This window comes from Drosophila arizonae, chromosome 3, assembly GCF_054131065.1.
Source record: "Drosophila arizonae isolate 15081-1271.41 chromosome 3, UAZ_ARI_1.0, whole genome shotgun sequence".
NCBI lineage: Eukaryota > Metazoa > Arthropoda > Insecta > Diptera > Drosophilidae > Drosophila > Drosophila arizonae.
The window spans coordinates 13,922,223-13,934,242 of record NC_142923.1 but is presented as its reverse complement, the minus strand read 5'-3'; the positions used below and the strand labels follow the sequence as shown (position 1 = coordinate 13,934,242).

The 12,020-nt window shown below is 36.6% G+C and overlaps 2 protein-coding genes across 2 annotated transcripts; both read right to left on the bottom strand.

Moving 5' to 3' along the window:
- Positions 1-876: 876 nt before the first annotated feature.
- LOC108610126 (UPAR/Ly6 domain-containing protein bero) lies at positions 877-2,949 on the bottom strand. The gene is made up of 3 exons (XM_018001987.2): positions 2,772-2,949; positions 2,525-2,701; positions 877-1,259 (listed from the first exon to the last, which is right to left on the bottom strand). Exons 1-3 carry the CDS (start codon positions 2,830-2,832, stop codon positions 1,051-1,053), a joined length of 447 nt encoding a protein of 148 aa, XP_017857476.1. The 5' UTR covers positions 2,833-2,949; the 3' UTR covers positions 877-1,050.
- A 1,805-nt stretch (positions 2,950-4,754) lies between these two features.
- Positions 4,755-10,877, bottom strand: twit (target of wit). The gene is made up of 3 exons (XM_018001982.2): positions 10,481-10,877; positions 5,526-5,726; positions 4,755-5,466 (listed from the first exon to the last, which is right to left on the bottom strand). The coding sequence occupies exons 1-3, from the start codon at positions 10,545-10,547 to the stop codon at positions 5,252-5,254; spliced, it is 483 nt and encodes a 160-aa protein (XP_017857471.1). The 5' UTR covers positions 10,548-10,877; the 3' UTR covers positions 4,755-5,251.
- Between the last annotated feature and the right edge of the window lie 1,143 nt (positions 10,878-12,020).

Below are 12,020 nucleotides of genomic sequence, written 5' to 3'. Positions count from 1 at the left end.
TTTTTTTTTTTTTTTTTTTTTTTTTTTTTTTGGACATGCAATTTTAGATGAGTCACAGAATTTACGAGGCCTACGCTGGCTACTTGACACGCCGTGAAATCCATTCCGTAAATGCGTTACATTCACGAAACACATAAAAAGCTTTGGCACGGACTTTGTAAGTCGTAATGGATACAGTCATATATACTAGATGCTAGCATGAGAGAGTGTATTTATAATTATCATGTCTGAAGTGAATGCCAGGTCCTGGTGATATGAGATGACTACTTCCTATATGTACATGTATATAGAAATTATGAATATAAAAACAACAAGAGACGAGTAAGATATAAAGAGGACAGAGATGATAACTACAAGAGAAACAGACTGATAGAGAGAGCGAGAGTAAAAGTTGTATGTAATAAATAATATAATATAGACAGAATATTTAAAATAAAATGGGAAGTATATTCCAAAATTATTCCTTTGATCTAGTATATAATATATACTATTTATATGCTACTCAGCACATACCACACATATAAGAGACCTTGCTCTGCACATCGAAATTAATTAAAATTCATTAGGGAGGCCTAAAATTATATAGCCACTATACGTATATACCATATAAGCAAAAAAATAGAAACAACTCAGAAAATAATAAACATAATGTGTAGGCTTATTATAAATATGTCTCTTATGACAACAAAACTACAATTTTAAGCATATAATTTATCAATTTAATAATTACTTATATAAAATTTATTTATCATGACACTCTTTCTTAATCATTAAAGAGCTGTTGAAGTATATAACTTGATTAATGCCCTGCAGCATTTATGGTTTATTGTTGATAAATGTCTCTGGAAATGATGTTGCAAATAAAAGGTCCCATGATTGTTTTTTGTAACTGGTCCATAGTTTATTAAATTGCAATTGCATATGGAATAAGCACAAATTTAAACGAGAATATGTCACAACTATGAGGCAAATCAAAATGACAACTGATGCAGAAGAAGTACTTAAATACGAGCAGGAGCTAAAAACTATAGCCAAACACTAGAGATCAATCTAGGCCAGCAGACGAGCCGCGGCAAAGAACAGCACGATGGCACCTGCAACGGGGACGATGGAGGAGGAGCCGTTGCATTCATCCTTGGTGCACACATCACAGCCGATTTGCTTGACGAAGGGCAGAGAGGGATCCGACTGGCAGCCGCTCTGAATGTTGCTGACATCTCCAAAGTAGCAGCTGCGCACGATCTGCGGATGTCCCACAACTAAATTGACAATAAAGGTGAGAATTATAGTTAGTAAACAAAGAAAAAAAAAAATACTTTCACGCTTTGCTTAAAAAATAAATAGCTTGTAAATTATATGCAAACCCACAAATGAGTTCATTGTTCGGCAGCTGCGGCTAACAATGCGAGTCGTTTGAAAAATAATACAATAATTTTCTATGCTGCCTGACGCATTGTTCAAGTCAACGGCAACAACTTGAGTCAACAAGATTTGTAATTAACTTACGAGTTGGGATCATTTTCACGGTTGAATGCGACTTGCGATGGGCGATTTGCTTTGATGAGCTCAGCAGAGCTGCTTAAATTCGCTTTAATTGATTAGTAAGCAATTATAAAGCGATATATATCTATGTATACCTAAGAACAATATTGACTTCGAGCTATTCACAGCTCTGAAAAAACAAACAAAAATGTTGCTGTGGGGTGCCGCCGACTAGATAATATTCGTTTACAGCAGCTAAATCATATTTGCTAATATATATACGATAAAAGTATATAAGTCAATACAGCCATCAAAATGAATATTGCCCATAACAAATATACTCTTTTCACTGCGTCAATGAGTATAACTATCACAACGAAATTCCTATTTTTATTATTTTGACACACATTTTAAATGGCAGCATTAAAATATCTGGCTTTTTAATAATAATAAAATGCGAATAATTAATTTTAATTATAAGAGAAATAGAAGAAGAACAATATTTGAAATGCTTTGCTATAAAAATTCAACGACGTGAATTTTCAATTATTAAAATATGTTAAAAAAGTAACAAATTTAAAAGAAATTTGTTTCCCCCATTTGATGATCGCATAAATCTTTTGCCATTTGCTGGCAACATTAACTTGAAAGAGATATTAAAATATGCTAAGAGCTAAATTTTTCGCTCCCCGCCCGAAAAAGTGGAATCACGTCATAATTATTTCAATACGCTTCTCACAGTAATCTCAAAATTATACGAAATTACACGAAAACCAAAAGCACAACAATGTCGTGATACCCGCTCAAGAATCCAGCAACTGCGCAAAACACACAAACAGTCTGAACATAACACGATACGAATAACAAAGAAACAAAACAAAAATCAAGTACAGTAAAATGACATCATAAGCGACGCGTCGCTTCATAATGCGAATTTCTATGCTCGCATGAGAGCCGCCACTAATGGATGCCGCAGACTGGCAATGCGAGAGTTTGATATGAGATTATCTATGATTATCTATGAGAGATTGGTGGGACTTACCGCTCTCGAGCGTCTTCTTGATGCAGCCAGTGGCATTCTGGAGTGGGAAGAAGGATTGCAGACTGCGCGGTGGCCCAATCTTGGCGCAATCAATCAACAAAGTCTCATCCTCCTCGAACTTCAGGCCGCATTTCGGCGTGGTAAGCGACTCGCATTGGTAGCACTTAATGGCATAGGCTGCAAGTTGACAACAGAGTTTGGATTAGTTCAGACAGGTGGTTTTGCTGGGTCAGTCGAAAATACGCACCCGAACAGGCCAGACTAATCATAATGGCCACGGCCAAACTGCATTTGAGGGCAGACACCATTTTTCCAAAATGTTTATATATTTAATATTATCTTGCTGCAACGTTCGCTGGATCCGCTCTCAACCTCTGCTGACAATGTCTGCTGCACGTCTGACAAGTTCACAATTCTGCTGCCCCGTTCAGACGTCCGACCGGCCAGCCACTCTCGTCTATCCAACATCCCCCATACTCATTTCACTCGGTTCTCTGTGCGCAACGGCGACTGCGCCGCTCACTCCAAGCACGGTTTGAGTGAAACCAGTTGAGAGTGTTGGAAAAGTTTTGTGTGTTTTGAGTATTTGTTCAACCGGTTTTCGGGCATTTGTTTAGGTTTTTCAAATCAGTTTGTTTTTTTTTTTTCCCTATTATCTAAATATGAAGTATAATAATATATATATAAGTATGATATTATTAAGTATTTTTGAGCGTAACGGCGACTGCGCTGCTTACTTTGAGTTTTGTTTTGAGTGGAAATTTATGTAGGGTGTGGCTCAGGTAAGCAATTGTTGTGAAAACTAAAAAACGGTTGTTTATATTAATTGGTCAACCGGTTTTTCAGCACTTGCCTAACTTTTTTGTGTGCTTTGAATTCACATTGAAGCAGTCACGTTTTAAGTGTGTTTTATAGGCATTGTGGGAAAACTATAAGAAAAAATTAATAAATATTTGAGTAACCAAAGGTTTGAAAATGAAAATAATATTAGTTTTTATAAATGAAAAACTAACTCAATAATAATATATCATAATCTCTTATTATAGTATAATACTATGTAAATATACTTTTACAATTAAGAACATCTTGTCTTGCAATTTCATTCTCTGTTAATAATGCAGCTATTAATATGCAGGTTTGCGCTTTGAGATTTGTAAGTAATGCTTCATAGAAAATGGCTAGATCATATAAATGGCCTGCCAGATTTTTATTATCATTTTTTCCATCGTCATCAGCTGCTATAAAAAAAAACAAGTTACTTAAATTGTTGACTCATTAGCAGACATCTGACAAAATTGTTTTGTTATACATAGTAAAATATCGTTTTAAAGATACAATAAGTAAACTTATCGTTGACACAACTTTTTTTGTTTGTATATAAAAAAAAAAAAAAAAAAAAAAAAAAACTTATCGTTGACACAAATTGAGTGAAAAACTTGCTGTTGAAACTATTTTTGAGTGTCTCCTAAAGGTATGCAACATTTTTCAAAACAAGTTCTCTCACACCAGATAGTTTTATCACTTCAATATAAAATCCCGATAAATCAGCCTTAGTGTTATTTGAGCTAAGCAGCAGGATAAATGACAAAGGCACAGTGGGTAGCAATCACCCTCTAGCTAAGACGCTGCCCAAATCAAACTAACGAAGGCACACAGAATAATGGAGAAATGAGGTCAGCAGAGAACTCATAGAATATTCACTTAAATCCCAAATTGGATTAGCCCAGGACTTAGTGGTTCTCGCTTATCGTATACCAAATGATTCAGGCTTCGTATTTCGCGTGCTTAAGAAACTACTACCGGCTTACACTCCGATGTAAATACTTTGTGTATATATTTGTTATTTAAATTTCCTACCACAGAGACGTTCTATATTCGGTTCGTTTCATATATCTTTTAACCCTCAGCACATGATAAAGTTTAATAGAGTAGTTGTCATTTGCATAAATTTCGTTAGATTCTGTAAAATGTTAATTATTTGTAGGACGATGACAGGCAAAGATTGGAAGGGAACAGGCAATGGGGAGGAATGTTTATGAAATGGGATCGCAGAGAATTATTTGCCAACTAATTGGATTGCCAGTGGCTGATTGAAATTAGGTGAACTTTAGTATAATCTGAAATGGTCTCTTCAATTTCTCAATCGAATTAAAATACCCTATACTAATAGATATACATATATACCCTCCATTAGTTCCCCTTCCGCTTAAATAACATAAGTTCCAACAACTGTCAGATAGATAAGGAATTTATTCGGTGTCAGATTTATAGTTTATACAATTGTGATAAATACATTGAAGAATGTATACGGTGTTTTGAGTTGTACATTTCAACATTAATTTACTATCAATATCATTATTATTATTATTATTGTTATTGTGGTACTTTATCGTTTATAGAGCGTGGCTTGCTGTTGTTGAAGTTAATATTCGATTGTTAAGCTAAGCTATTTGGCTAATTTATTTATCGGAGTGTTGTTTGGGTTAAAAACGACTGAAGCAAATCATGAAATGCACCCTAAAGTAATTCACTAAACGAATCAAATAATTATAGATTAAAACCTAACATAAAATGGGGACTACAAGGGACTACGAAAGTATAATACGCCTATAACTAAACTAAGTAAAATTTTAATGTTAATCAGCGAATGGCTCAGCTGTGGGGCTAGCTAAATAAAATATCACGTTTTAACTAAAAATAGAGATACGACCGAGGGACATGGCCATCTTAGTTGGCCAACTGGTTGGCCAGTGCCATGGCCGGCAACAAAATGGCCGCAAAGATGGCTGCGAGGCCAGCGGCGCCATTGCAGCGATCAGTCAGGCAATCCTCGCAGAATATTCGCCGCACATTCTTCTCCGGGGTCGTCACATTGCACAGCTCCACGGGATCCGATTTGTTGGTGTAGTAGCAAAAGCGTTTGGTTACGATTTTGCCATCGTCTAAAATGATCGATAGGGTCAATTAGTGAGGGTATATGAAGTCGGTCTTTTTCACTTACACTCCTCAACGGTTTTGCGGCAAACGGCACGCTCGTGATCGGAGTTGATGGAGCTGTTGCAGCTGCGCAACAGATTTATATTGCGCTCCTTGATCAGTTCCGTGGGTATGTTATCCTCCTGGAATGTCACATCGCAAAAGTCCTCCGAGCCAATGGTGCTCGAGCTGCAGTGCCAGCACTGCAAATGCTGATGTTCGTGTGCTGCAAAGACGAGCAAGTCAAATCATTCGATTAGTTCATGTTGCTGCACGACCTTTACGGTCTGACCCCAATTCGCAATGGGTCGCAAAAGCTATCCTCCACATAAAAACTGAACAATGTGTGTATCCAGAAACTGTAGCCGTTGACATCATCACGCTCTCTCATTGCCAAAAACAAACCCAACTGACTTTATGGGCGGCTCAGCAGGCTCCACACCCCCACAAATCTGGTCCTACCCCCGAATGCCGAAATCCATTCAGCAGCCACAGCAGACAGTGCATTGTGCGGAGCGAGTCACAGTGGCGCCGTTCATTGAATTTTTATTACATGGACGCCACGAAGTCGCAGACGAAAGTGAGTGAAATTTATGACATGACCAAGCAAACCAAGATTCTTTATGAGATTCCTTGGCGTCCAGGCAGCACTAAAAACTGTTGAATCGCAAAATTTGCGAGCTAAAACAAAGACGTGTTTCAATTTTAAACTATTATATAATATACATAATGAGTTGGGTCTGAGCGAAACTATGACCTTCTAAAACACAAGATTTATATAAATTTGCGCGCTAATAGTATATTAATCTATAAATGCTTTCAATCGAAGCCCACAAGTATTTTGGAACAAATTGTTTGTGTTGATTAAGTTAATTGAATTTACGCATTATAAAATGATCATGGAGTACCTTATCAATCAGCGAATGAAATCCATTTGAAGAATTATAGCTGAATAAAAATATACCTCTCAAAATATTTTAAAACTATATTATATTATTTTTAAATACATTTTATATTAAGAAATTAAAAAAAAAAAATATTTTTAATTTATTTCTCAACATTTTTAAAATATACATATTTTCTATTTAATGTGTTTCAAAAATTTTTTGTAAGTTTTTAAATTTAATATATTACATATTATAGATAATAATTTTTTAAATTAAATTATATATTTAAGTTTTACCTATTTTATAGTTTATATATTTCATATTATATATATATATAATTTTAAAAATATTTTCTTCCACTCAAGTGTAGTTTTTCGTGGGAACTACTCAATAATGTTGCTCACAGTTCTCTCGGCACTTTTTTCGCACTCGCTGATTGATTTGGCTAGCTGATTGTGATTATTTCGTTGTTGTTTTATCAAGCGCTTTGTTTATTTATCTTTGTCGATCAAATTTGTTTTAAAATTAAATTCAATTTTTTGGTAAACATTGACAGCGGAAATATTGGCACGAAAACTTGAGTTGGCTTATTTTTAGAGCAGATTCGCATTAAATTAATATTTAATTGGATTGCCCATCTTCGGGGGAGGGCTTGGGCCAGAAATTGACGTGCTGCTCAAAGCAAACATGCAAAGCCAAATGGCCTAATTAGATATGCGTGATTAGCCATGGACTCGGACAGCGCTGAGGATCAAGATGGTTTCGTTCAAGACCTGAAGACCTCAAGGCTTTTGCATGTCCACTCGACTTGAGAAGCGGAAAGGGCTCAGGCGGGCAGATGTAAGGACTGTTGTGTACATGTTTCGGTTTTACCTTTTCTGAAAATCAACTAGCCGTAAATCTTGGGCTGACATGCAATGATGTTGCCGTTGCTGGCAAAGTAGCGACCTTGACTCGCCTCACGGCAGCTATCGCCTGTCCAACACTCAAGTTATCGTCGTGCCAGAAGGTGTCAAATATTTGCATTTCATTTTGAAAATTGTGAGTATATTGTATTACATTATTATGGATTTAAATGGCACCTGAAAGTCCTTCAGCTGTCAGCGCTCAAGAGAACATTGAGCCGTCTCTCTCTAAAGTTATTTGAGTTGTTCAAACTGGCTGCATTTCTTAACCTCGCCGTTTCTAGTTTACAGACTTCCTGTAGACTGACGTGAAATTGCGGGTAATTTGCCAACGCCCTGGTCTGAGAAACTTTCTATTAAACGAGCCAGCTAGTGCTGCCTTTTCGTCTGAGTAATTGATTGTATTTCCTTGCCGTATATACTATATGGACTATTTATATATATGTAGTGAAGCTAAGTCAAGGTCGCGTGTTGGCTTTCTTATCGGACACACGCATAGGCCATTATTGCTAACAGTTTCTATACCCTGTAAGTGCGCCAAACTGTATAAGTAATTACGTATAAAGTTATTTTTGGCACAAGATTACGATCATATTAAGTACAGGGCTTGGATTATGTTAAGCAGGTGATCAGGTGAGAGCTTAACCTCTTAATAATCAAGCAATTTTTTACATAGTTACAGAAGAGTATAAAGATTCTAAGAGCACTTTCAATTCTTCCATGCACTTCCATGTAATATCTCATCAACCTGAGCAATAGATAACATTTATAATATAATTTCCTTATTCTATATACATCAGCAAGAGATATTTTTATATAGAAGGCATCTACTTGAACATTATCTTAAGTAAACAATATCTTTGATCTATGCGCACAGGAAGTCGCTTCCTGCTTATGCAAATTTTGAAACTGGATTTCAACCCTTAATTCAAGAAATTGCAACAATGTACCCCAAATGCCCTTCGAAGCACTCAAATAATAAATAAGCTGTCGACAGTAATATGGAAAAACAACAACAACAACATGCCATAATTTGATACGCATCGGAAGTTTGTTGTCGTCTGCAATTAAGTAACACTGAGGCACAGTGAGTGGCAGTTGAGGGGTTGGAGGCATCCTGGTATCCTGTGAAGCGTGCTCAATCTCTGCGCATCCTGTTTGCCACAAGCTCATTTCGTGCGAAAACAAGCCGAACAACGCCTGCTCATTATCAGTTATCTACAAATTACGCAATTCATGCCAAGGCATTCGAACCAACACACACACACACACATACACAGATGAGGTCTGTGACATAGTTTCCAACTAGGAGTCTGTGGGGTGGACTAGAAATCTCTGCTGGCTATGAGAGTACAGTTGAGGACAGTTTTCGGCGCTGCTGGAAACTGGAGCAGACGACGTTCTGGCGCCAGTTTGACATGCGCAATGCTCGATGCGCCGTTGCGCAGTGGGGCACAGATTGAATGCAAGCCAATTAGATAATTGCAGGATACACACAAGGAGAGGAGAGAACAAAACGGGAAAAGCCACATGAAGCAGGCTCTCAATGAATATTCAATATGCCTCAATTAAAAGTAATTATAATTAGCGCAATTCACTTGCACATTAGTGCGAAATTTAATCAGGCTCCGTTCGGCGTTAATCAATGATTTTTATGAGCGACTGACTGCAAATGCAATTTACATACTGTATATTCGCCTGTGAATGAAACAAAACAAATAGCCAGGCAAATATTTCAAATGAAATAAACAGCAAAGCATTTTCAAAATACACAAAATGCATTCAAATTTCCATTCCATGCCAATCATCGAACAGCGTGAAAATCGCAAAAATGCCGCCAAATTGCTGCACATCTACGGGCTTTAGTGAAGTAAATATACGTATGTATGCATATGTATCCATCTGTATGTGTATATGTAGGAAAAGTGCACAACTTTGCTGTGCATTGACCCACAAAAGGTGTTTGCGTGCCAGCAAAAGAATCCCAGGAAAAATCGTGTAAATTGACCAAGCCCTAATGAATAGCTGGACTCTTAGATTTTATATGGTGTCAAAAATGCCGCAGATAAAATAGCTGTAATAGGTTAATGACTCATTCAAATTCTCTAACAATTATTAAAGTATTTTTGAAAAGTTTTCTTGAAGATTTCATTACACTAAAGCAAAAATTCATTGCATCAATCAAAATCTTAAAATATTTAAAATTCCAAAAATCAAGCAACAAACGTAGCTCATTCTCTCGCTCTCTCTCTCTTATCATTTTGCTCTGTTTTACAATATTTACTTGCTTTGTCATAGACACAAGTTTGTAGAAATAAATTTCCGAAATTTTCAATTTATGAAAATTAATAAATCTTAAGTCTTGGCAGATGTTGAAAATAATGTGTTATAAACAGCTCTTCAATCTACCAATATATGTATATAAATATTCCAAAAAGCAATTTGTTTATGACAAAAATACATTTTGGCCTAATCAACCTGATATTTGCATAAAGGCTGTACGCCCAGGTGTGAAAACATTTCTAATAAATTTTATTTTTCCGTGAGCCATTTTTACACTAAAGCGTTCTCTTAAAAATTTTTTATATTTTTTGGTAAAATCTGCTGTTGTTAATTTATATATGTATTTTGTTAAAATAAAAATTACAAAAAAAAAAAAAAAAAAAAGAGAACTTAATCTATAATAAGTCTGCAAAGTGCTTTTAGTTGAGCTATGAAAATCAATTGTTCATTCTCTTAACATTGAATTAATTTCTTTTGTTTTTAATTTTTTTACTTTTTTTTATGGCTATTTTTAAGCATGGTAGCATTTTTATAAACACCGCAAAAAACTCATAAAAGTTGGCCACAGAATCAGCAAAACAACAAAAAGCAAATGTGCATAAACAAACTCGGGAATGAAACAAGTGAAACTTTTCATTCATTTCATAGATGTAATCAAGCAGAAAGCACACCTGAGATGCGAGGCGGATGATTTAGGAACAGCGCGACGACCTTGCTGCCTCAGATGTAATTACACGTGGGCAGGCCCAATTGGCACTCGCACACGAAACTGAACAGCAAATTTTTGTATTCGAATGTGTTTATGAATGCACTCAAAGAGAAGCCACGTGCAGCTCGTGCCGATCAGGCAGCGACGCATGGAGAATGGAGAACGCAGATCGGCGAGACGGGGAATCGGAACTCACCTCGGATATTGTAGGCGGTGGCCAGCAGGCAGAAGCCAGCAATTATTAGCTTAATGGGCGCTGACATAGTTGCGGTTTGGTATTAGATTTCTGGGCGCTGGAATGCTAGCTAAAAATCTCTCTACAAGGCACGTAGACGGTTTGGCGACACAATGGCGCCGGCTTTCCGGTGAACAAGACGTAGCGAGGACTATCGAATTCCTTGTGTGTTTATCCTTTGTGTGGCTTCTCAATGCCAGACAGGAGCTCTTTTATGTGACTCTCTGACTGTAGTTCAAACTGTGCGCGATGCAAACGCTTGCTCGTCCGAATACCAACTGTGTGCGGCCCAGCGAGCCGCAGGCTATGCTACCACACACTGCCCCAGTGTACGTATGCGTCAGCGCCGGCAGAGGCAGCAGCAGCGGCAGCGGCAGCGGCAGCGACGCCTGTGTCTCAGCAATGATGACGTTCTCGGGGGATGCCCCATGCTGCTGCTGATGGAAAAGCTGCCGAGCCTGACAACTGAAATAAACCCTGAAATGGACAAAAGTTTAACCAAGATTGTTTTAGTTCTTCAATTCAATTTGTTTCACATGATTTTATATGAGTATAAATGCATTATAAATACTTAATTAAAGAACAAAGGCCATATTTTATACAAATCCTGTACATTTTTTTTTTTAGTAATGCAACTTAAATGTCATATATATGATTCAACATTAAATCTGCTTGCCCAACAAGCAGCAGCATCAACTAAATTTTATTTTTCATATTTGGTCACCCTAATTATGGTGTGAAACTTGACTAAATCGAAAGCAGCTAAAGCTTTTATAAAGTTTGAGGCTTAAATAATTCACAAACCGTGTTATAAACAAAAAATCAAAATGCAAAAAAATTCAAAAAATTATTTTAATTATTATTTTTATTTTTTTAATTAAAAAAAAAGTAATGTATACAATTTTTAATGTAAACAAAATTTTAAAATTTCCAGTGCCAAACGAAAGTTTCTATATAATATATAATGCTCACAATAAGTTAAAATATATAAAAATTTAAATTCATGCATTGATTGCAATCAATAAGTTAATAAATTTTTAAATAAGTATTTATTTTCCTATCCCTGCTGCCATACTTTACATTTCCGCATACCTCTATAAATACAGGCATCCATATCTTAGACCGAAGAACTAGGAAATTCCATTTCGACACGCTCATCCCAATACAAAATCGATCTATTAAAGTAGTTGTTTTTAACACATGTATATCTGATACTACATGCAGCTAAGCAAATGCAATGATTCACTTGTGATTCATTTGCTGGCACGCACATAATTTGGCCAAATTTTGCCGCAACTGTTAGGCAGTAGATGGCCAAATTCGGCGTATGCTTATGCCACAAGTGGTAGCCGAGGCGCTGACATGGCCAGCCGATATACGATTCCATATGCAAATCTTGACATTAATTTGCAACATTAGACGACAGTTGGCGACTCCTCCTGCACCCAAAAAGCGCTTGACAAAGCGTGAAAAATGCGACCCGCGCTGCGTTGCACGCACA

Coding starts and splice junctions, on each gene's coding strand:
- twit (XM_018001982.2), bottom strand. CDS start 10,547: ATGTCAGCGCCCATTAAGCTAATAATTGCTGGCTTCTGCCTGCTGGCC. Junction 5,727..10,480: donor CACCGCCTACAATATCCGAG/GTGAGTTCCGAT, acceptor TCGTCTTTGCAG/CACACGAACATCAGCATTTG. Junction 5,467..5,525: donor CCGCAAAACCGTTGAGGAGT/GTAAGTGAAAAA, acceptor CGATCATTTTAG/ACGATGGCAAAATCGTAACC.
- LOC108610126 (XM_018001987.2), bottom strand. CDS start 2,832: ATGGTGTCTGCCCTCAAATGCAGTTTGGCCGTGGCCATTATGATTAGT. Junction 2,702..2,771: donor GATTAGTCTGGCCTGTTCGG/GTGCGTATTTTC, acceptor GTCAACTTGCAG/CCTATGCCATTAAGTGCTAC. Junction 1,260..2,524: donor CAAGAAGACGCTCGAGAGCG/GTAAGTCCCACC, acceptor TTGTCAATTTAG/TTGTGGGACATCCGCAGATC.